This window comes from Vanellus vanellus (genome assembly GCF_965231255.1).
Source record: "Vanellus vanellus genome assembly, chromosome: 3".
Lineage (NCBI taxonomy): Eukaryota > Metazoa > Chordata > Aves > Charadriiformes > Charadriidae > Vanellus > Vanellus vanellus.
Genome location: NC_138907.1, coordinates 77952283 through 77974365, shown reverse-complemented (window position 1 = coordinate 77974365; position 22083 = coordinate 77952283). Strand labels below are relative to the sequence as shown.

General features: G+C 36.3%; 1 protein-coding gene across 1 annotated transcript in view; it reads right to left on the bottom strand.

Moving 5' to 3' along the window:
- AK9 (adenylate kinase 9) overlaps positions 1 to 22083 on the bottom strand; it is a gene marked incomplete at its 5' end in the record, with an annotated part of 78728 nt that overhangs the window by 3744 nt on the left and 52901 nt on the right. The window contains 14 exons of the mRNA XM_082480732.1: positions 155 to 269; positions 822 to 924; positions 1006 to 1104; positions 1829 to 1998; positions 2526 to 2722; positions 3922 to 4142; positions 5755 to 5901; positions 7066 to 7267; positions 8220 to 8433; positions 11229 to 11447; positions 13563 to 13769; positions 14585 to 14647; positions 17993 to 18212; positions 19876 to 19994. Of these exons, the coding sequence (XP_082336858.1) occupies positions 155 to 269; positions 822 to 924; positions 1006 to 1104; positions 1829 to 1998; positions 2526 to 2722; positions 3922 to 4142; positions 5755 to 5901; positions 7066 to 7267; positions 8220 to 8433; positions 11229 to 11447; positions 13563 to 13769; positions 14585 to 14647; positions 17993 to 18212; positions 19876 to 19994 (2296 nt within the window). The remainder of the gene's footprint in view (positions 1 to 154; positions 270 to 821; positions 925 to 1005; positions 1105 to 1828; positions 1999 to 2525; positions 2723 to 3921; positions 4143 to 5754; positions 5902 to 7065; positions 7268 to 8219; positions 8434 to 11228; positions 11448 to 13562; positions 13770 to 14584; positions 14648 to 17992; positions 18213 to 19875; positions 19995 to 22083) is intronic.

The following is a 22083-nucleotide window of genomic DNA, read 5'->3' as shown; positions in this document are numbered from 1 at the left end:
GAAACTTGGCAGTATGTACTTAAATCAGTATATAATGGTATTTTCCCAAGTTGGACATAAGACAACTACACAATTGGGTTATCAATGTTGTATCAGATAAGTTACTGTGGTTCTATAACTCATTCTTTTTATAGCACATTATTTTATACGCTACCTTTTAAATGGCAGGCGACAAACAGCAGAGCAGTTTTTTTCACACTTAGAAATGGAAACTTTGGCTTTAAGCAGCCTACTTCATTCAGAGCTTTTATTAGAGAAGTTGCTACTCCCTAAAGAAAGAAAACAGTTGTATAAGACCATTACAAAAATCTAGAACAAAAATATATTAAAAGCCTGATCCTGTTGTCATGCAATTCTAACAATATAGGATGATACCTAAGCTGGTGAGTTGTAGAAGATAACAAATAGTATAAAATAGGGAGGGAAGTGACCATGAATCATTCTTATTTCATATTCATGCCTCAAAATGTAACCAACTACCCTTAAATGATTCGAGATAGGCTTGTGTCTATCTTGGTGTTAAAAATCAAAGCAAAATGTAGTCTTACAAGATCTTATAAACAAGATTCAGAAAATCCATCCTATAATATTGTAGTTTATTATTCCCCTCTGATGGTGTTGCTTGTATTTTTTCCATTAATGCTACTGATACCTATTATTGTAAAGCTTTTAAAAAATTCCTCTCAATTGTAAGTACATGATTTTCAATTTAATATAATCCCATTAATAAACATAAGACTCGCATTAAAAATGAAATAAACTGAGTGGGATGTACTGTACATTGCAAAATCATGGGTTGAAATAGAAAAGTAAAAACTGGCCTGTTCAAGGTATCCAGCCAAAGGAAGTGCAGTGAGTAGTATTGGCTCCTTTTTTGGAGGAAGTTTACGTGGAAGCTTCAGATTCCAGTACTTCTCTGGTAACCTAACCAGATAAAATGTAAGGACTTTCAAGATACATAAACCGTGACATGATTAAAGATTAAAGTACAGTTGGTATATTCACCTCATAAACTTCAGAAGTTTTTCTTCACTTTCAAAAATATATAGCTTATCTTGATATTTTGCTGCATACTCGATGTTGCCAGGCACCAAAGCTTCATATCTGAAGAGACAGAGTGAGAAAGTCTATTAATTCACAAGAAATGTAAAGCATCATTTGTGTGATGTAAATTCATGAGCTACTGGGAGCCTTCTGATAATTCAGCAAGTGTAGGAACTACAAAAAAGTAGCAATTGGACCATCCATGTTTCTACCACGTGACTGACAGTTACAAGTTACTCTCTCAAAACCTGAGAGAGTCTCTGCCTCAAAATCTGCTTATTAAGGAACTTTTTTAGAGCTCCTCTAGTTAAAATGGCAATCATAGTTGTTCAGGATATTAAGAAGGGACAGCATAGAATTGACTAGTACAGTTCTATCTTGATGAGAAATTCCTGCACACTGAGGAAATCAGTGGAACTTTATGGTGGAGCTTTATGGATCTCTTATGAAAACTGTAATAGCTAGTTTTGCATCTACTAAGGTTTTGTGAGATTTGTTTGAGCTTTTGAAGGCTTATGACAGAGAAAATTCAAACTGTATCTGAGCAGTCTTCATCACAAAAGACAGTAAACCAACACAGATTAGTGTAGAAGATGTAGCCATATGAGTTTCAAAATGTTTACATTGATTTCTAAAGCCACAGGCACAACGTAGAGAATTGTAATAGCTTTTCCTGTCCAAACCCTGAACACTATTAAAAGGTACTTTGAAAGTATTTCCTCATTAATGGTTAGTATAGGACATATAGTCTGTAATTCAGATAATGAAAACTGCAGCGATGTACCTCTGTTTTCCATCTAGGTAAGTGACTGGGCAGTATCCCTGCATTTCAGCACTTATAGGGAATAAGGCCTTCACTTCTGCTGCAGTCAATTTCTTTGGTAGCATATCTGGGAGTGGGAGAGGGTGAGGTGCCAATGGCGGCACATAAACCTCTGGTCTACTCAAAAATTTCTGTAGAAAAAGAAATTAAGTGTTTTTATAATGAAAGAAGCACTGTAAGACTGTTAGTCAAACACCTGGGGACTGGCTCACGCAATTTGGGTGCTTGTTTCTTCTACAACACCTCTCTTAGTGTGCTGGCGCTGCTGCTGCTCTTGCATAAGTCATTTCTTTTCCAACCCACTCTCTATTGAAGTCATCACTATCCGCCCACCATCCATCGCTACCCATTGCTATCATTAGCCACTCTCTATCCCCAGTCTCCCCAAAACAGATGGAGAAAGGAGGAAATGCTGGCTTTAAAATGAGTGTTTGATCTATGGCAGTTTGTAAGAGGAGCTTTGGTTGAATGGATTCTCCGCTGCATTTTGTTTGCCTTGATGTTTGATAGCAGAAGTATACAGAACAAAAGCTTGAATACTAACACCACCAGTCTAGTTCAGATTACATATTGATTGTTTCTGTCTGGAAACAAAGAATCTAACTAGCAATGTTCCCTCTTCCCATAATCCCCTCCTGACCTGCTTTTTGTCACTTACGTCCAGTTCTTCCTGTGAAGCCATTTTGTAATAGTGTCCTCGAAATTCTGCGGCAAACTGCAATGACGGTGTTACAGAGCAGTCAACCAGTTCACCCTTTTCTGCAAGGCTGACGGGACAGTACTGTCCAAACTCCCCCAGCCGATACTGCAGCTCTTTGGGAGTGATGCATAAATCAGCAATGCCAGCTGCTTTTCCTGTTAATAAAAGCAATTAATGATAAAGTTTTATTAATGAAAGATATAGAAACATGAAACGTTTCTATGCAGAAATGTTACAGTTTAGAAGACATTATAATTCATCATGTGAAAATGATAGGAAATAATGAGAATTAAAATAGCATTTTTATAGATTGATATTAAAATGCAGTTGCAACCCATTTTACCCATTAATTTTAATAAAATTTTTCTAGCACTTAAGAAATATAATAATTATTAATGATGTGGCACACTCTGTATGCTTGACTTATTAGTCACTAGGACAGTTTTATTTATGATTTATTGTTTTACTCATTTGTGTTGCTAAGGAACATTTCAGCTATTATTTTATTTCTTTACATCGGTGAAAAAGAGTACTATTTATTCATCCCTGTCTTGCAAATGCTGCAATCTGTCTGATGAAATATATCCAAAATCTTGAATAAAATATTGTACAAAACCCAAACTATTTAGATTTTGTGCTTTTCTAGTTTGATGTGAAAAACTTAAATGTCTTTTAAATTTTTTTTGGCTTATGACTGCAATTTTGAGAAGGGTGCAGCCACAGACCTGTAAAAGTTAAAACCAAGAGGTGGATATAAGATAAGGAAGTCTATTTGCCCTTCAGAGGAATTCTAGTTAAACTGTACAGGCATGCTTAAAAGGCACATTTAATCCTGACCAATGCTGACACACAAAAATTCAAGTAGGAACTGTGCCAATTTAGACTAAAGGGGTTTTTCTCCCACAGCACAGAAATTAAGTCAAATGGCATATTTAACCTTAATTTGGAACTTAAAATTAACATTTTCCCTCTCCTTCCCTCTTCCTCTTAAGCTTCACACTTAAGTGAAGCTGCAAGTCATAGTTCCCCTTGTATACTTTGGGCTACCCTTTGTGATTTATCACCCAATGTTGAGGAATCTGCCATAGACCATGACACCTCTGACTTCTTTCAGCTGTATTCTGTTACCCTGTTCTTTGGAGGATGGCCTCAGACTGCCCTGTGGTTGGTTTTTTCTTTGGTCTCTTTAAGAGATGTCTTCAAGATCTCTCCAGATGACATCAAAGAATTCGAGGGTATGCATGTGCCCAAGAATTAGCTTCATCCAAAGCAAGTTGAAATTGAAGTGCACTTATTACATTGCAGCTTCTTAAAGAAACAAATATTATTCTGTGAAACTTTGTTTTTCTTTTACCTTGTCTTATTCTTTCCAGGTATATCTGGATTTCTTTAACAACCACTTGAACTTCCTGCAGTACTTTGTTCCAGATCCACCACTTGCTCCGAAAGGCATCAATCACACACCAGTTCTGATGCTCCTTCTTATAGTAGGTCCTAATTGCATCAATGTGCTGTTTATAGCAGGAATTTTTAATAGCTAGAATCTGTGAGCTGTCATGCTTGGGGTAGGGAGGTCTGAAAACAGTGAAAAATAACACTGGTTCAATATAAGTCTGAAGATCATTTAATTGAATTTCGGGTGTAAATCATAGAGTTCACTAAGTCCTTTTTAAAAAATTTTGCTTATTTGAAACTGTAAAACGTATTTGAGAAATACAACTTTCTTATTAAGAATGTTACCAGTTACATATGAAAAGCAGCATACTTATGATCAGACAGTTATGTTCAGGAACAAAGAACAAAACTTTTGCTATTTATGTCCCATATACAACTCAATAATTTCGTAAAGGATTTGGAACGTGTCAGCAGATATTAAGTAACACACACTACCAATACACCATTAAATAGTACCCTAGACAAAATGCTGTGAGACTTTTAAAATGGAAGTAAATTGTTTATTGAAAAAAAGGCTTAATTTTGAATTATGCTCTTGTTAGAAAACAAGATGTAGCCATAATCCTTGGGTAGATTTTGAAAACCATCTGTCATATGTACATATACATAAATAAAAATAATCCATCTGACCTCTAAAAATATTATGCAAGACCAGAAGAGATATTTTGACTAGAACATAGAAGCATTTCCTGTTCCTGTTCTTAATTTAAATGATGCCAAAAAAAAGATAAACTTCTGTTTTGATAGGATTAATTTCTCTGTAAGTTGTACCTTTCAGAAATATCTGATATTGCACATTTGATTTGTGTTTAAGTCTATGAAATGAAATTAGTTTAAATGCATTAAAATGATAATTTTAATGCAATTAAAATGAAAAGTTTCAAGTAAATACTTTGAAAAAGACAGCATTAATTTAATTTTTCGCAATGCAAATTGTCTTTAGGCTTTCAGTAAACAATTAAGCATTGTACTGATTACTTGATAAAAAGAAAGAGACAAAATGAAAGAGACATACAATAATGCTCTAAGATATCTGGAACTTCTTAGAAACATTTCCTCTAATGAGAACCAGGTTCTTACACAATTTAATTTTAAGGTGAACGTTCTGTTCCTTTCAATTCTCTGTCCATTTATAAACTATGTACTGCTCTTCCTCAAAAACAACCAAAAGCTCTTTAAACAGAATATTTATCTTCTTAGAAAAATAAAGAGCAAGCTGAATTGAAAGGTTTAGATAAGCAACTCATTAATTGTATACATTATTAAAATATACTATGTTTCCAGCTTTTAAAAAGAACTCCAATTAAGACTTAAAAGAGAGCTTATTAGATGAAGTATCATTTCCCTTATGATGATAATAATTGAACTGATGAATCATAAACTTCAGCAGCAGAGTGAACTAGTAACATTTCTGATGTACAATTTCATTAAAACCAGTTAAGCTAAGCAGTGGGTACACAGCATTGCACATCTGTGGCCTCAGTCATGCAACTGGGGGATCTGGCCAGAGCATGCCACAAATTCCTTATGTCTCCATTTCTGGTCTATGCAAGTCAAAGCATTAGAAGGTAGACGGACCGGTGCCCATGTCTTTTCATATGTGGAGTTTGGAGACAGCTGGGGTTGTGCATCAGCTTAGATACAGCCTCTCTGGGTACAGCACTGAGGCACATGAATAGAGAAATGACAACAGTGTGTGGATAAAAATACTGCTATCAGGGAGCATCACTACCTATTTGTGCTTTCCTTATCCAACAACGCTCTTCTGAACACTTCCTTTGCATCCATTTCCAATTCAAAGATTTTCGCTGGAATTATCCTAGCTGATTCCAGGAGGTTTACTTGTTTTCTTGTTACAGGATATCCATCAATTACAACTCTGCATACAAACAGAAACAGAAAGACAGTTTTCCTAAGAAGTCAGTTTCTAATTAACCATTAAGACTATGTGTATTCCTACTACATTCTTAATAGAGACAAAAGTCTACAGCCATGCCATGAAGAGCTATCGCTGCCTGACTTGATAGACAGTCTTCACTCCTAAGAATTTACAATCAAATTTTTTTAAAAATCAAGTAGATGATAGAATAAGAAATAATAAAGAGTAAAGGAAATACACAAATGGCAAAAGGTATAAGAATGTAAATGGATGGATCTGACTTACAAAAATTGTGGACTTTAAAATTCTGACACATCATCATTCAGAAACATAATTTTAACTATGGGAAATTTCCATATGGAGTGGGAGGAGTAGTTTTCAAAGTGAAAAGTAAAATAATTTGCAGTACTTGAAGAGTTTTTTAAGTCATATTGAAGAAGAAATGCTTTTCACATATTAGGCGATACTGGGGCAAAATGTACTGAAACAATATTCCAGTATTTAATATAAAAGAAAAGTTGAAAGAATTGTGATCTCAAGCTCAAATTATTTTTCAGAGATTATTCCAGAATTGCATTTCCTTCTAACAGTTCTCCTTTTTGGGGGGAAGAGTTGAATGTCATGAAATCATGATTATGAAGCTTTTTGAGTCTGTCCAGTTTGGAAGGTGTTTCAGTGGTGGAGAAAAAGCCTAGGAAATCAGGATCACATATGAATGAGATGGAAAGACTGACTGGTTTTTGTTCCTCCTTAATAACTTTAGTTGTTAAGCCAGAAAACCCCTTGAGTACTGAACCAGTCTGCATGAGCAAAGAGAATCAGATGTGTCCAAGTTGGTACTGGAGTTGGTATAAGAGACATAAAATTGTAATGCTCAAAGGTAATAGAAAATACTGACTTGTTGACTGAAAAAAAGTAACTTTCATAAAGCAAATTACTTGGATTTACTGTAATATACTTACTTGAAAATTGCAGAAAATTATGCTTCAGTCTGGTTTCCCAGAGTAATGCGAGGAACCTCATTTTTTATGGATTATTTTCTTAATGCATAAACCACTGATGTGTTTTAGTGAATTTGTTTTATAGTGATAACATGGGAATCACTGCCTATGAAGGGACTGGCATGTCTTGAAAAATACCCTGAAACCCAAACAAGACTCTTACCCAGTGGTATTACACACGTGATTCATCAGAGCCACATCTAGAGCCTGGATGGCCAGTTCATCAGGTACGGTCAGTCCTTTGTGAAGATGCCACTTTAACATAAGCGCCAACTCACTCTCTGGCTGATTGTCTAACACTAGCCGTATGGCATCTCCCATACTGAGGCGCAGTAACCCATATACACTTGCAAATTTCTTGGCAACTGCAAAACATTTTGATTTCAACACACAACTTTTACATAAGCAACATCACAACCCAGCAGTCTGTTAAAGTATGTCCTCAGCCTTAGAAGCTAACTGCTCAGCTCATTCCCTGGGTCATTTCCAATGCATAATCTTGGTAAGTGGGTACCTAAAACCCTGCTCAGGCCCCTAAAGGGCTCAAACCTTTGCATGTGTGCAAAGCACGCCCAGTGCACTAATAGCATTCAATTCAGCACAAACCTCATCAGCAATAGTCAATATTATTACAAAATACCTTAGAAAATATGGTTCCACTGCTGCCTTTTTTACAGAACAACCTAGCAGTTAGATCATTTATCCAGGAAATAGGAAATATGGCTAAAATTTTCTCCTTAATATGAGACAATTTGAACCTATCTCTTCTTTTTCTAACACCCTATTCTAATCATTAAGCTATGGTGTAAGCTGAATTTTCTCCTCCAGTTAAAGCCAGAGACCTGTGGATTGAAAGAGTCATGGAGGAAGAAGGAGAGGGGAGAAAGATGAAAATCTTGTTTTTTTAATCTAGAAGTTTGGAAGCAGACTGGGAAATGTGGAGTTTGGGGTTCTGGTCCTTGGTCCTAGGAATATTTCTTCATTTTACATTAGATCATATTGACTGTAAGAAATAAGAAACAATTAGAAAATAATCAGAAATAATACAAGCGGTATAAATAGCATAAGTCCGTATTTTCTAAGTGCCAGTCCAGATCACTAACTTCTTAAGAAGCTGGGATAATATTCAGATGGACAATGCATAAATACCTGACTAAAATGAGATACTAGAGAATGTAACTAAAGAATTCTATGCCCAGCAAGAAAAGCAGGAAGACCAACAGTATTAATGGTTTATGATTTTTAAATAGCAGTAATGACAGATACAGCTTCAGTCATTAGATAAGGTTTTGCTTTATAGATAATACTGGCTCCTACCTGTAGTCTTTCCAGATTTTGGAGGTCCCACGATTGCAATCTTAACTGGCACAGCTGGTTTAGGTTTTGGCTGACGAATGTATCTGATGGGATTTTTCATAAATGTTTCTTTATTTTCTTTACTTGAAAAGAAATAAATATATTGTCGATGGATTACAGGAAAGACTGTGTTTTCACGGCTTTGTTGTGGTTTGATTACATCTCCTTCGCTTAGCTGTAGCATATATAAAATGGAAAGCAGTTGATTAGGTTTGACAAAGCATCCTCTCCCTCCATGCTACCAAAGTGGCTTTATAGGCAGGTAGAGGAGTACCAACTGTATGAAACAAACCATCAAAGCATTCTGAAATTCATACATATGGGCGTAATATATTGTCCGAGTCTGAGGAACTTCCATACGTATGCAATTCTTGTACAAAAAGATGAAGTAAACATTGAAGAGAGAAAGAATATTCACTGTTTCCAGTAGGTGGTACCGTAACACTTTCTGTCCATCATAAGACTGTAGTCAAAAAGTCTAACAGTACTTTTTTAATTTTCAAAGAATAAAGAAAATAATTTTATTCCTCTGTGAATCAAAACCACTTCTCTGCCTGACAGTAGAAGATACACTGAGAATATTGTATTCCGCAGAAGTCATGTACACATGAAGAAAACAGAACAGAATATCAATACTTACATTGTGGTGAATTGTAAAACCACAACAAGGCAAGCCAAAAAAGCTCTTGGTAGAATACATACACTGCTGATGAAATGTTTTCAAACACATCAGACAGTCCACTAGAAAGTCTGTAGTGTTAGTGGATCATTGAGATGTAAGAGGAGCACTAGTGGAAGAAATGGTCGTTGCAGAAAAGCTAAATGAATTCCTTGCACCACTGTTCACTACAGAAGAGCTTAGTAATGTCCCTGTTGCAGCCCTTCTTGGAGGAACTGCCTGAAAGTGCCAATAAAAGATGTTTTAGAACAAACTGTTGATATCTGTAGAAAAAATTGCCAAGACCAGTTGCCATTCATCTTACAGTTCTAAAGGGACTCAGAAGTGAAATTATTACTCACTAATGTTTAACCTATTGCTCATATTGGCCTTCCTCCCACAGAAAAAGTTGGAGAAAGTGACCATTTTTTGAAAAGGTCTCCAGGATGGATCGTGGCAAACATAGTCTAGTAAATGTGACCCCGTATTGAGCAAATTGAAACACATTAAGGAAAAAAACAGTAGTTACAGGCATACACATGAAATAATGGGGAAGAGCCAACTTGGCTTCTTGTTCATACCTCATACCTCATATTAGTATTCTTTGAAGGAGTCAGTAAATATATAGATAAGTTGATCTATATAGATAAGAGATGAGACTCTTCTACTGTATGGCATTACCTTGCCAGACCCTTGTCTGATTCTTGGGTTCCTGTTCCTGCATTAAGTCATTTCAGGGTGCTTGCCCTGAATGTATAAGATTTCAAGAGTCTGTTCTACTGTATATCTGCTCCCATTTCTCCCTGAACTCACCATTTTTATTCTCTGCTTATCTAATCAGTTGCATAACTACTTCCTTCCTCCCCAATTTAATCTAAAAGTAATTGGTGTATACTCTTATCTACCTTTCTACAAAAAAGCCTCTGGTCCTTAATCAATTTCATCATTTCTATTATATCCTAAAATACCATCAAAATGATCCTATTTCCCTTTCATTATTGTCAGCACATACATTTCCACTGTCAGCATACCACTCTGATTTTATCTAGTAGCTTTCTATGACTTCCTTCTTCTAACTGAATTGTACTTTTTGGTTGGTAAAAAAATACTATACAGCATAAATGAATGAATTGGTAAAATGGAATGACAAAAATGTAGTGAAATTCAGTAGGACAAAGTGCAATGTCTAGCATGTAGGGACTAGTAAGGATTTCACGTATAAGCTGGGGTTCAGTCACTGGAAATGACAGAAGAAATATCTACTTCTATTAATATGTCCCTAGATTATTAGATGCCGATTTAATGCAGTCATGGGAAAAGCAATTCTGATCCTAAAACATTTTAAGTGAATATTTTGATTATATAAAGCTGCAAAAAGAGCTGATCTATATACAATTCTGATTGCCAAGGTGAAAGAAAGATAAATGTGATCTGGAACAGGTAAAAACCCAACATAATGGCTATACAAAAGGGAATAAAACTTACTTGATTAATTAGCATAGTAAAATGAAGGCCCAAGCATGTTTGCTTCAGGAACTTCCCGTTTTCTGTATCGTGTTCGTTGTGTTTGGGTTTGTGCTTTTTTTTTTTTTTAATAAATCCTCCTTTTTATTTCTGATTTACTCACAGTCCAACCTGCTTTTATTTCTAGCATTAAAACAAAAAAATTTCCTGCTAACATTTCACTTACTACCTATAAAACTGTATCAGCCCACTTTTCGGGATAGGCATGAGTACTTTCTGACCTCGACTTTTCAGATGTCTAGTAAAATACTATGGAATTAGATTTGTTGCTCTTCAAAATTTGTACATTTTGACAACAGAGGATTATTGCTGATGAATTACGTACATTTAACATTTGTTGGTTTACTTTTTTTTGCCACTTCTAGGGTTGGTGGCCACTTGTGTGGCCTCTTACAAATTCAACACCCAAATCCTTCCAGTTTGTTTTCACTGCTTCTGGAAGGCTTTAAGACCTTCTCTGTTGTCCTGTATTTTGTGGATCATTAAGAATTAGGCATTTATTTCTGATTCGGTGCTATTTAATTGTGTCACTAATGGTAACGTAAGAGATGTTACTAAATACCTCTCAGCCTTAATTTAGCTGTAACGTTGAAAAGACTCACACCTTTCATTATCAACGCTTAGATTCAGTGTGTGTAGATTCAATGGTGTAGTTTTGATTCAGTGATGTAGTTTTCATTAAGTATTTCTGGTATTAGTTGCTACTGTCCAATAATATTTTTATGTGAAATACATATTTTAAAAGTATTACTTCTTGAAAAGATTCTTCAGCTATTGAAGAACATTACCTTGATTGGATCCCACTGACCAAAAGAACTTGGAAATTTATATGAGAAAACTAGCATCTTATGTGCAAGTGGCAAACTTATTGGGTAACATTTCTCAAAAATGCTTCCACGATTTTCCATTAGAGAATTCAGCTTGCTATATATTTGGTAGCATACAATGCGAGGCTTCCGTCCTCCATTGATCTTGATTTGTGGTATTAATAATTTTTCAAGTTCTTCCTGGTTAATGAAAACATAATGAAATATTAGATTCATAAACATGATCAGATTTTTAATAATGACTGACAGCTAGATTTTCTGTGAACAATCAAGGATTTCATGAGCATGTTCTGTCACTAAATCAGCCAAATTTGATTTGCAATGAGAATTGGTCTTCCTGCCCCAGTGAAATTTAAATTACCCAGGCTATATTAAGTATCCCACTATTTTAAAAAAAAAAAAAAAAAGGATGATCTGACAGTTAACTTTGAGGAATCTACTATGATAAAACTAAAGCTTGAGAAGTACCTTTCATTAAAAAAGACTCAAATATCATTCTTTCCCTACTCCAAACAATTTAGGATGGCTTGTTTAGTTACTCTCTAAAAATATTTCTGCTCTCTGGTGACTTATTATTCCCCAGCTTATTCAACTAAAACATTAAAAAAATCCATTTTCTACAGAGTTTTTTTCTACAATCTAATACTTTTACAAATGTTACTGGGTTTTAATGTCATCATTTAGTTTTCCATAAAAGACCATGATTCCACAACATCAGAGGACCAACAATTAAAGAATCAGAGAGTGATAAAGAAGAGTCTTGAATAATGAATCATAAATAGTAAGTTATTTATAAAGGCATAAATGTTTTTGGAATTAAAAAAATAATGGGAAGAATACTGAGTAAGCTGTAACTGGGGGATATTAGTAGTATCTATCCCAATATGTAATTTGATTATATGATGCTATTTCTGTGTAATTCCTCAACTTACATATAGTATCTATATAGATCCACAGTCTTGGACCTTTCCACTTACTGTCATAAGCAGAACTCAATATAATAATGAACTCTACACCACTAGTCACCTCTCCTGTCACTAAGATTTGTGTACTTCTTGAAAGAAAAACAAGTTGCTGACTCTCTTAATTGCTTGTTCCTTTTCCGATCAAATTTTTTGTCCGTTTACTAATGCAACAAACAATGTGCTCCCAAATGACAAATTCTCCAAGAACTATAGTAGTTCACTAGCTTTAACATGAAACATTGTTTTGTTCATATAAAGAGTTAAGGCTGGTATTAGGATTTCTTGTTTATTGTTTCTCGTGGGCCTTATCCTAAATTCTTTCCAATTCTATTTTGCAAATTCAGTTTATACTCAGAAAAGTGAAATTAGCAACAAGCTTCATTCAGAACCCCTAAAATTATTTTGTGATTATCATTGGGATACATGATTATATGTATTGAATAGTTCACTAAAATTATGATATTTTACAGTCACTTTTGAAAGTTGAATGTATTTTTAATTCACCTTCTTCCAAAATTAATGGACAGGTGAATCTCTGAGCACAAAACATTAATCTTTTCCACACAGCTTATGCTTCCTTGTAGTGCAAAGAATGTTAGCAGTTTAGCAGTGATCCATCTGACATTTAATCCATTAAATTTTAAATTAAAGTGAACCTTGAATCAGTCACATGGTGTTGGTAAAGGATTAATTTTGCATTTCATTCTTACATCTATGTCTTCACTATCTACTTCTGTAAACTTTCTCTCTAGTCACTGAATAAAGTTTCTTCTAAATCATGATTAGTTTCCTCCTGAGGTAAGATACTTAGTTTACAGTGAACAAATGGCACCAATCTACTTACTGCCCTGGACGTGGGCATTAATGCTGCAGATATCGAAAGTTAGATGAGGTTACCTCACCACAGATAATTGCATAGGTAATTTCAAGAAAATTACATTACTAAGAACTGTATATAAAAATAGAGTTGTCTAATAAGAACTTAACATGATTTGAAATACTGTTCATGTGTTTATGACTTTCTAGTTTGGTTGCCTGCATCAACTGACCTATCAAAAAGGAAATAAGGATCCCAAGCAAGAATGGGTGGGCCTACCCAGAAGTTTCCTTTGCTTTTTCCCCACAATATTAGTCTGATAAATTACACACTTTTTAAAGTATATACTTTCTCACTACAGCCTTCATCTTGCTTACATATTCAGATCATGATTACAGCAGCACAATTGTTTAAGCACTATAACTTTTGACTTTGACAACTCAAATAAATCTGAAAACTCTTCTTGCATCATGCAATCACATAATTTAACAAAATAAACAGTGGATTAGGTACCTCTACACCTTGTAAACCATCTGTTTCTGAATCAAACTTTTCTGCGATTTCATTTTTTATGCGGTCAACAGCATCAATCTCCTGTTCTTCTTCAGCCTCTTCTTCTTCTTCTTCTACAAACTCTTCTTCAAGTATAGCTTCAACATCTTCATTTTCATTCTCATCTTCCTCCTCAAAGGCCTCATAATCCTCCTTATTTGCTAAAGCCTATAAAGGTAAAGTATTTTGTTGTTTCATGTCTATGATACAGATGTTTTGAAGGAACATTTGGTATTCTTGTTCGTTTTTTGTTTTTGTTTTTGTTTTTGTTTTTTTTTAATTAGAAAAATAATTAATTCAACACAACTTCATTTTGGGGTATCCTTTGTTGTAAGCAAAAATCTAGTAAATTCTAGTATCATATTTCAGAAGAAAGTACAGAGGTATTTCACAGTGAAGCATTGTACCAGTTCCAAGAGTGCTTAAAAAACTGAAGTGCTACACTGCAGTTTTGATAAGAGGAGTATTTTTTTCATATATAGTATTGTCGTTTGACAGGACTTCATGAGAAACAAGCTTCTTAGTTGAAAGCGTCATTGACAGTTTCATGAGCAGTCAAGTAGTACATTAATGCATTTATCAATATACTATGTAATTGAGTTTGGGCAGAAATCCTGGTACAATCCTAAACTGAGTTAACCATGGATTTGACAGGATACTTAAAACACATGCCTAATTGCAACTAGTGGGGCCACTCTTACGTTTACAAATTAGATACATAAAACACATTCGTAAGTATTTTGCTGCATTTGAGCACACATTGAGAATTCTTTTTAAATTATTTTTAGTGTCCATGAGTCAATAGTTTCTAAAACAATTTAAACTTCATGCCAAATTAGTTTTGAACGTAGAAGTTTCTGATGGCTATTGCATTTTTACTATTCTGCGTTGCCCTGAAAACTCTGACTAAAAGCTCTAGAAATTTCTAAGATATGAATGCAAACTATTATATTTAAACTATTTTTATTAGCTTGTTTTCTTACCTCCTGTTTCTTTTGTTTTCGTTCCGCTAAAAGTTCTTCCCTTCTTCTAGCAATCCTCTCATCCTGTTAGTGAAAAAAAGATATAAGAAGACAATGATATTTGCTATTAAAAGCTCTCCTCTGAGTATTGGTAATGTGACCTAGAATTAATGTTGTTCTTTTCACCTTAAAACTCTTTTTCTAGTTGCTTCTAACGTTAAAAGATCTGTGCAGCTTGAAATTTTGCAGACTAGCTATACCTCTCTACTAAGTGAACATGTAAGTAAATTTTAGTAAAACGAACTTCGCAACTTCTGAGATTGAGATTGGCGGGGGGGGGAAAGCCTGTGATTCTAATCACACTGAAAATATTATAGTATTTTTATTGGAAAGCTACAGAATTTCTAGATTTATAGGTGATTTCTGCCATTTGGCAAAGGGGTGACTGATCATAGTATTAAATGTGTTCTGTTCCCTATGCCTGTTTAAAACTGTCCAATTTTGACCAAGTTACAAGCATTTGAAATACAGTCCCCCATACTGACTCAGTAGATACATGTCAAATACCTGATGGCTAAATCCTAACTCAGAAGTAATACGCAGGACCATTCTACTTAAGGCCAGTGGGGTTGATGGGGATTCAACCTGTAATTGCTGCTTGCACACTGTAATGCTGTCACCTGAACTGAGATCAGAAAAACTGAGTATGTCAACACGCAGGCAATAGTGCAATTTTAGAAATCCATGTTAACTACAAGCAAAGTGGCCTGGATACCAGGGCGTTCTAAGCAGAGCAGCAAGAAAGTTCACACGGACTAATTTTCTCTACTCTTGTGACTATATTCTGCTGTTCCAGAATGACACAGCACTGCAGGTGTACTCATTGCTCTCAGTATCCTGTTGCCAGGTTCTTTCAGCAGAGAAGGAAACTAGAGTAGCGTTCAACTGGTCTGTCAGCTTTTCCCAAACTCTCTGTGTGTCCTCCAGCTTTAATAACAAAAGAAGGGGTAACAGTACACCCAGCAACACAGCATTCTCATAGCACCATCTGACTTCCTCACCAACTGGATGCTGTGGAAAAATACTTGATGTGCAACTAAAAACTATATTGCAATACACATAAGCAACAATATCAAATTACTGTTATTCAGGAAATCCGGATTCTGATCTTTCCTTACTTCTTAATGCCTTTATCACTTTGTATCACTGTTTCATGTATGTGTTTTAAGTAGGAACCTGTTATTTTTGTTTGTCATCAGGAGCCATATTCTAACTTCTTTAAAAGGTTGGACCCTAGGATCCATAGCACAAGTATTTGGCACTTGAATTATCAGAGTAACTGCTTACAGGGTGAGCTTAGAACAGCAACGTAGGCTGGTCTCTAGAATGCACCTTTTCCAGCAAGATTTCCAATTTGCATCAGGAAGGACTAAATTGAAAAAACACTGTAACTCTCCTAGATTATATGCATTCTCAGAGCCAACCTCTGGCACAAGCAGTTCAGAAAACTTTCTGGTATTGTATGAGCCTTGTCCCAAATTCTCTTGTACTAACTTCCAGTGCGTCAACTGCTCTGCAGTAACTTATGCACAGATCTTTTCTGATAGTACATGCAAAGTACTTTATCTCACATTTATAGAAAGTTAGAAACCTTGAATATATTGCATGTGCTGATTGTAAATGTCTGCAAAGAGGTTTCAGGTTACTTCAGGTAACTTGTAACCTGTTCAGCAGTAGGCACAGCTTTGTTCAAACAGGAGACTGTGCAGCTGCAGCAGCACTGAGAATGTGGCTTAGTGCTATGACATTTCTGTGCAGAATATCAGTTAGAAACACAGACACATAAATCATAGAGTACCTATGAAGTCATCCTATGGGAGATAGGTTGATGGGTTGATAGGTCACCATCCCACACGATATCCTGGTCTCTAAATTGAAGAGACATGGATTCAACAAATGGACCACTCGGTGGATAAAGAACTGGCTGGACAGTCGCACTCAAAGAGTTGCGGTCAATGGCTTGATGTCCAGGTGGAGAGCAGTGACGAGTGAGTGGTGTTCCTCAGGGGTCAGTACTGGGACCTGTACTGTTCAACATCTTTGTTGGCGACATGGACAGTGAAGTCGAGTGCACCCTTAGGAAGTTTGACGATGATACCAAGCTGTTTGGTGAGGTAGACACACTGGAGGGGAGGGATGCCATCCAGAGGGACCTGGGCAGGCTGGAGAGGTGAGCCCAAGCCAACCTCATGCAGTTCAACAAGGCCAAGTGCAAGGTCCTACATCTGGGTCAGGGCAATCCCAAGCACAAATACAGGCTCAATGGGGAATGGCTGGAGAGCAGACCTGAGGAGAAGGACCTGGGGGTGCTGATTGACGAGAAGCTCAACATGTGCAGTTGCAGCCCAGAAGGCCAACGGTATCCTGGGCTGCATCAGAAGAAGTGTGGCCAGCAGGTCAAAGGAGGTGATTCTGCCCCTCTGCTCCACTCTCGTGAGACCCCACCTGGAGTATTGCATCCATCTCTGGAGTCCCCAACATAAGAAGGACATGGACCTGTTGGAGTGGGTCCAGAGGAGAGCCACAAGGATGATCCCGAGGGCTGAAGCACCTCTCCTATGAGGAGCGGCTGAGAGAGTTGGGGCTGTTCAGCCTGGAGAAGAGAAGGCTCCAGGGAGATCTTATTGCGGCCTTCCATTGCCTAAAGGGGGCCTACAGAAGAGCTGGGGAAGGACTTTTTACTAGGGCATGTAGGGATAGGATGAGGGAGAATGGCTTTAAACTGGAAGAGTGCAGGTTCAGATTAAACATTAGGAAGAAGTTTTTCACTTCGAAGGTGGTAAGGCCCTGGAACAGGTTGCCCAGAGAGGTTGTTGAGGCCTCATCCCTGGAGGTGTTCAAGGCCAGGCTGGACATGGCCTTGGGCAACCTGGTCTAGTGGGAGTTGTCCCTGCCTATGGCAGGGGAGTTGGAACTCAATGATCTTCAAGATCCTTTCCAACCTAAACCATTCTATGTTTCTATGAGATGCAGATCAACTCAGCAACCCATGCTTAGGGAAACCAGGATGCAACGGCAATAGCGTGCTTGAGCTGTGTATGTGATTTTTTTATGACCATAGTCACTCTCTCCATCTAGTTGCCTTTTCCCCAGTACTTTCCAGATGTCTGGCATTCTGTCAGTCGCTTTTCCTGGGCTGCAAGATATCTAAACTCCTGCACAAATTAATTGCACAGAGGAAGAAAGGAGCCCTAAATTCTTTCAGGTTCCTATGGTAAATCTGGGAATGCTGTGAATGTCTGGGGCTGTGTCTCCTGGCTCCCATATCTGTTTCTCTGTATGCTCTTCCCTGTTTTGGGAGTTTTAGAATCTGTGTTCAGACCTGTGCTGCTGAAATCATAAAAAACGTAGACAGGACTGAAAACTTACCCTTATTTTTGCTTTCAGGTCTTTCAGTTTCTTCTTATTTTCCATTTTTTTATACTGTTTTTCTTTCCACTTTTTCAGACGTGGAGGAAAAAGACGGTCAAGAATGTCACTTTCTTCTACTTGAATATAAATCACAACATCAGGACAGAGTCCTTGTTCTGACAAATACTGGGCTTCATGTAAAGTACGAGGGAAACCATCCAGTATAAATCCTGTGGACCTAATTGCAAAATAAGATATTTATCATTAAAGTGCAGTACAGTGAAAATACAATTAATTTGAAAAAAAAACAACCCTCCCTTATTTAATGTACATGTTAAGAGTAGACTTAAAAAATACTTTCAGGTATTATCTTTTGACAATGTAAAACTGATACTTCACTATGTATTTTAACTGGTGTGCTAACAAATTTATGTATTCTTAGGTTTTAATGTGCAGAGATTATTATTTTAAAATAACTTTAAAATAAACCAAAATAAATTGTTTCCTCAGTATTGCCTGTGTGATTCTAAAACCAGTACTTTTAGCCACTACTGTCAGAAAACTAGAAGGTGCCCCACATATACTTTGGTAACATCTATCACAGAAAGCTTGTTGCCTGAAAATTCTTTTTTCAGAAATGCCTGACAGTTTCTTCTCTAGTATAGGATGAGAATTTTACCACTCAGCCTGACCTACATCTCCGTTCCTGCAGATATTAAAAACAGGTCAGATACAGCTGGAAAACTATGGCTTGTTGGAGTTCATCAAATTAGATGAGTAGTTCTGCAAAGCTGAATGTCGTGTTAATAAGAAGTTAGTATTTCTCTTTATTATTTGAGACCTTAATAGGATACACTGTAAAACTGCAGAAAACCAAAGAAGCTACAAAGAGTGGGAGTGGATGGAAGAACAGATGGTTCTGGATGCTGTGGGAAAAAGCTAGGGGATGCTGGGGGGAGGGTATCATGATATATATCAGGATAAAGGTTTTCTTCTGCTATATAGTCCCTGATGAAACTGAATTTATATAACATCACAACATTATGTGTAATGCTGGGTAATTTTTTGTCTTGGTGCATTTTTTTTTCCTGAAACTGAGCTCCCTATTTTTACACCATTAAGAGAATGTTGTCCCCTATCTGTGGGCTGACAGGACAAAAGTTTATTTGATTATCTTGTTTATTCTTTTTAAGGCATTTCTTGTGCTGTTGGGAATTGAAACCTAACGGTCAAGTTGCCAGTAGCTATAATCTGGACGGAAATGGATGGAAGAGACAGGACATGGAAAAAGGGATTTTCCCTGCTGTAATTACATCCTAAAAAGCTAGTCTGCTTTCTAGAAGTCGATGATCTTATTTATTTATGCAACAATAATCCACATTTATCACAGTCTTATGGATGTACTTTCAGATGTGAAAGGATGTCTGTTGTGGGTACATCACTGGAGTACAGATTGTGATGAATGCACAAAATAATCTGATTCTGTGTTATTCTGGAGACCATTGATACTTTGTCTTTGCTTTCTGCACAACATTTACAATATATGGATACCAATAGTTACAGCTGGAGTCCAGCTCTCCATGTTTTTTAATTACATGAAAACATTAAGAGTTTAGTTACATATCTATCCTGTAATCCCACAAAAACTATCCGGCTATTCAGGAGATATAATCCAGTTCAAGTACTTTTGTCCAGTCCTGTGTAAAGCACATAAGACATTATATTACTGTCAAAATATCAATCAAAATAGAGTAAATAACCAAGACTGAGAGATACGTCATAATTCATAAGAAGTACAAGAACATTGAAATAACCTCTGCAACAGCTACTTGTAATTGTGGACACAATGGATGATATACTTCCTAAGATTAATTAAAGAAATAGAATCTAATTACAGTTACCGGAATGGCTCTTTCCTCCACCAGTCAAGAACAATGTTATCAAGGACTTCTGGAGGCAGTGCCTCATTATCCATTAGATTTGCTTTGATTGCTTCTTCCTCATCAGTTAACTCCACTTCCTTTATATGAAGAAAATCCACCCAAAAAAAGGAAAAAAAGTAACAGAAAGAGAGATCTACATGACAAATTTATTTATTTTTGAGTAAGTAAGGTACTGCCTTCATTTGATTGAAACCAGCAGAAACTAAACTCATTTGCCACATTTCACTGTACTACATTATACATTTGGGGATATTTTCCACATGCTTGGGGTTGGGTAATTCCCTAGAGCTGGGCCAATTCCGTATGAGTTCTAATGAAACCTAAAACAAAGCACAATTGTTAAGTATTTAATTATACATATGCTCATTCAGAGAAATAGAAATAGATCACAGCCTCTCCTAATTGTCCACAAGAAGTTTTCCACTTAGTTATACGTGTTCTCATACCAGAAGACTATCATCTGCTCTACATTAGAACGTTTTTTTACTTTTTAAAAGCAAGTTTTTATCTTTTGATGCAATCTAAAAAAAAGATGTCAAAGAAAGATATGTAGGGTTACTGGGTATTGGTACATGACCAGAAATCAGAAAGACAGCATTGTTCTCCAGAGCAGTGGTAGTATTTATGACCATTCAAATACCAAATCTAGCTGTTAAATTCTTGTGAAAAACTGTTTTTTCAGAATATATAACACTGTGAGATTGATATGGCTGTGGATGCACTTATATAAAGGCTTCCTGACACAAACTACAGTAAAAAAAGAATGAAAAGAGGATATAGCTTGGTAATTCTGGATTAGTTTGCATCAGTCACAGCTTTTACAAGTATACCGGATAAAAGACAACATTAGTCAGAAAATACCACTGTTTCTGTCCGTCTGTGTTTATTTTTTGTGGTAAACTTCACAGAAAAAAGTATATTATTTTCTAGTTAGTTGATTTTTTTTTTTCCCTGAAAACAGGACATCTATTTTGATAATGTAGCCAAAAGAACTTGAGAATATGCTGGAAGCCACAAGTCTAATGTAGTGTGTGTGTGAGTAATATTTTCTCTAGTGCCTGACACAGTGTATATATTAAAAGATGTTAGTCTGGCATAATGGATACCTAAGAAGGCAAAGTCATTGCCAGACCTGTAACACAGAGGCATCTTGAGAGAAATATGTGAAAGTGGAGAAAACAGTAAAACCTCTACCAAAGTGTATCAGTGACACCACCGCTTCAGATGAGCTGTTGAAATTGCATTTGTATCTGATAAAAGAAACACGAGATGTATATTCTGGGTACAGAAAAGAGAATACCCCGCATAGCAGTGGTTCAAAGGACAAAGTTGCCCTACAGACCTGTCAATGCTGTGAAGGCTTTTGTTGACACATACTAAAACAACCAGGACGATATCTTTTTGTTAAACTTCCCAGACTGCATGATATGTTTTGTTTGCCTTTAGTATTTTTGCTTTGAATGGTATAGCTGACCTTTACCTTAAGCTTGATAAATACGCTTCTAGTGTCTCATGCCAAAGTGAGAGAGAATAATACAAATGAAATTAAATGAAATTATTTCCGAGAGGTAGTGGGTCAGTGAAAAACAGGATAGTTGGACAGTCTGATGGTAGTCATACCCAGAGAAGTGCTTAGGGAGTCCACAATCTTGGAAAATTATCCTCTAGAGTTTTGTGCATGGACCAATGAATGGGTTTCTAAACTGAATTGCAGTTGCATCAGCTGTGCAGTCATGCCATCAGATAAAGCACTTTACAAGAAATGCGAGAAAAAAATACTAATGTAGAAGAGGATTGTTTACCAGCAGATAAAAAGATGATGAGGGAAAAATACTAACAGAAGTGCCTTAGCGTAAGACATGTATTGATGCCAAAAAAATAAAGCTGAGAGAGCCAGCCATAACCATCAGTGCCAGGAACACTTGCCATATTTTGGCTGTCATGACCAAGTTGTAAACTGACTTGACAAAAGAGCCTCCTGTTAAATTTAATTGATGAAAACCTGAATTTTTGTTCTGACATCCATGATTTTGATCTGTAGTCCGTCTGTGTTGAAGCATTTGTTTCCAATATTACTTGCTCTTGTATTATTTTGTCAGGAACACTACCTTCTGGTTATCAGGGACCTCTCCCGCTTTTCAAGACAATAGAGAGTGACCTTGAGTG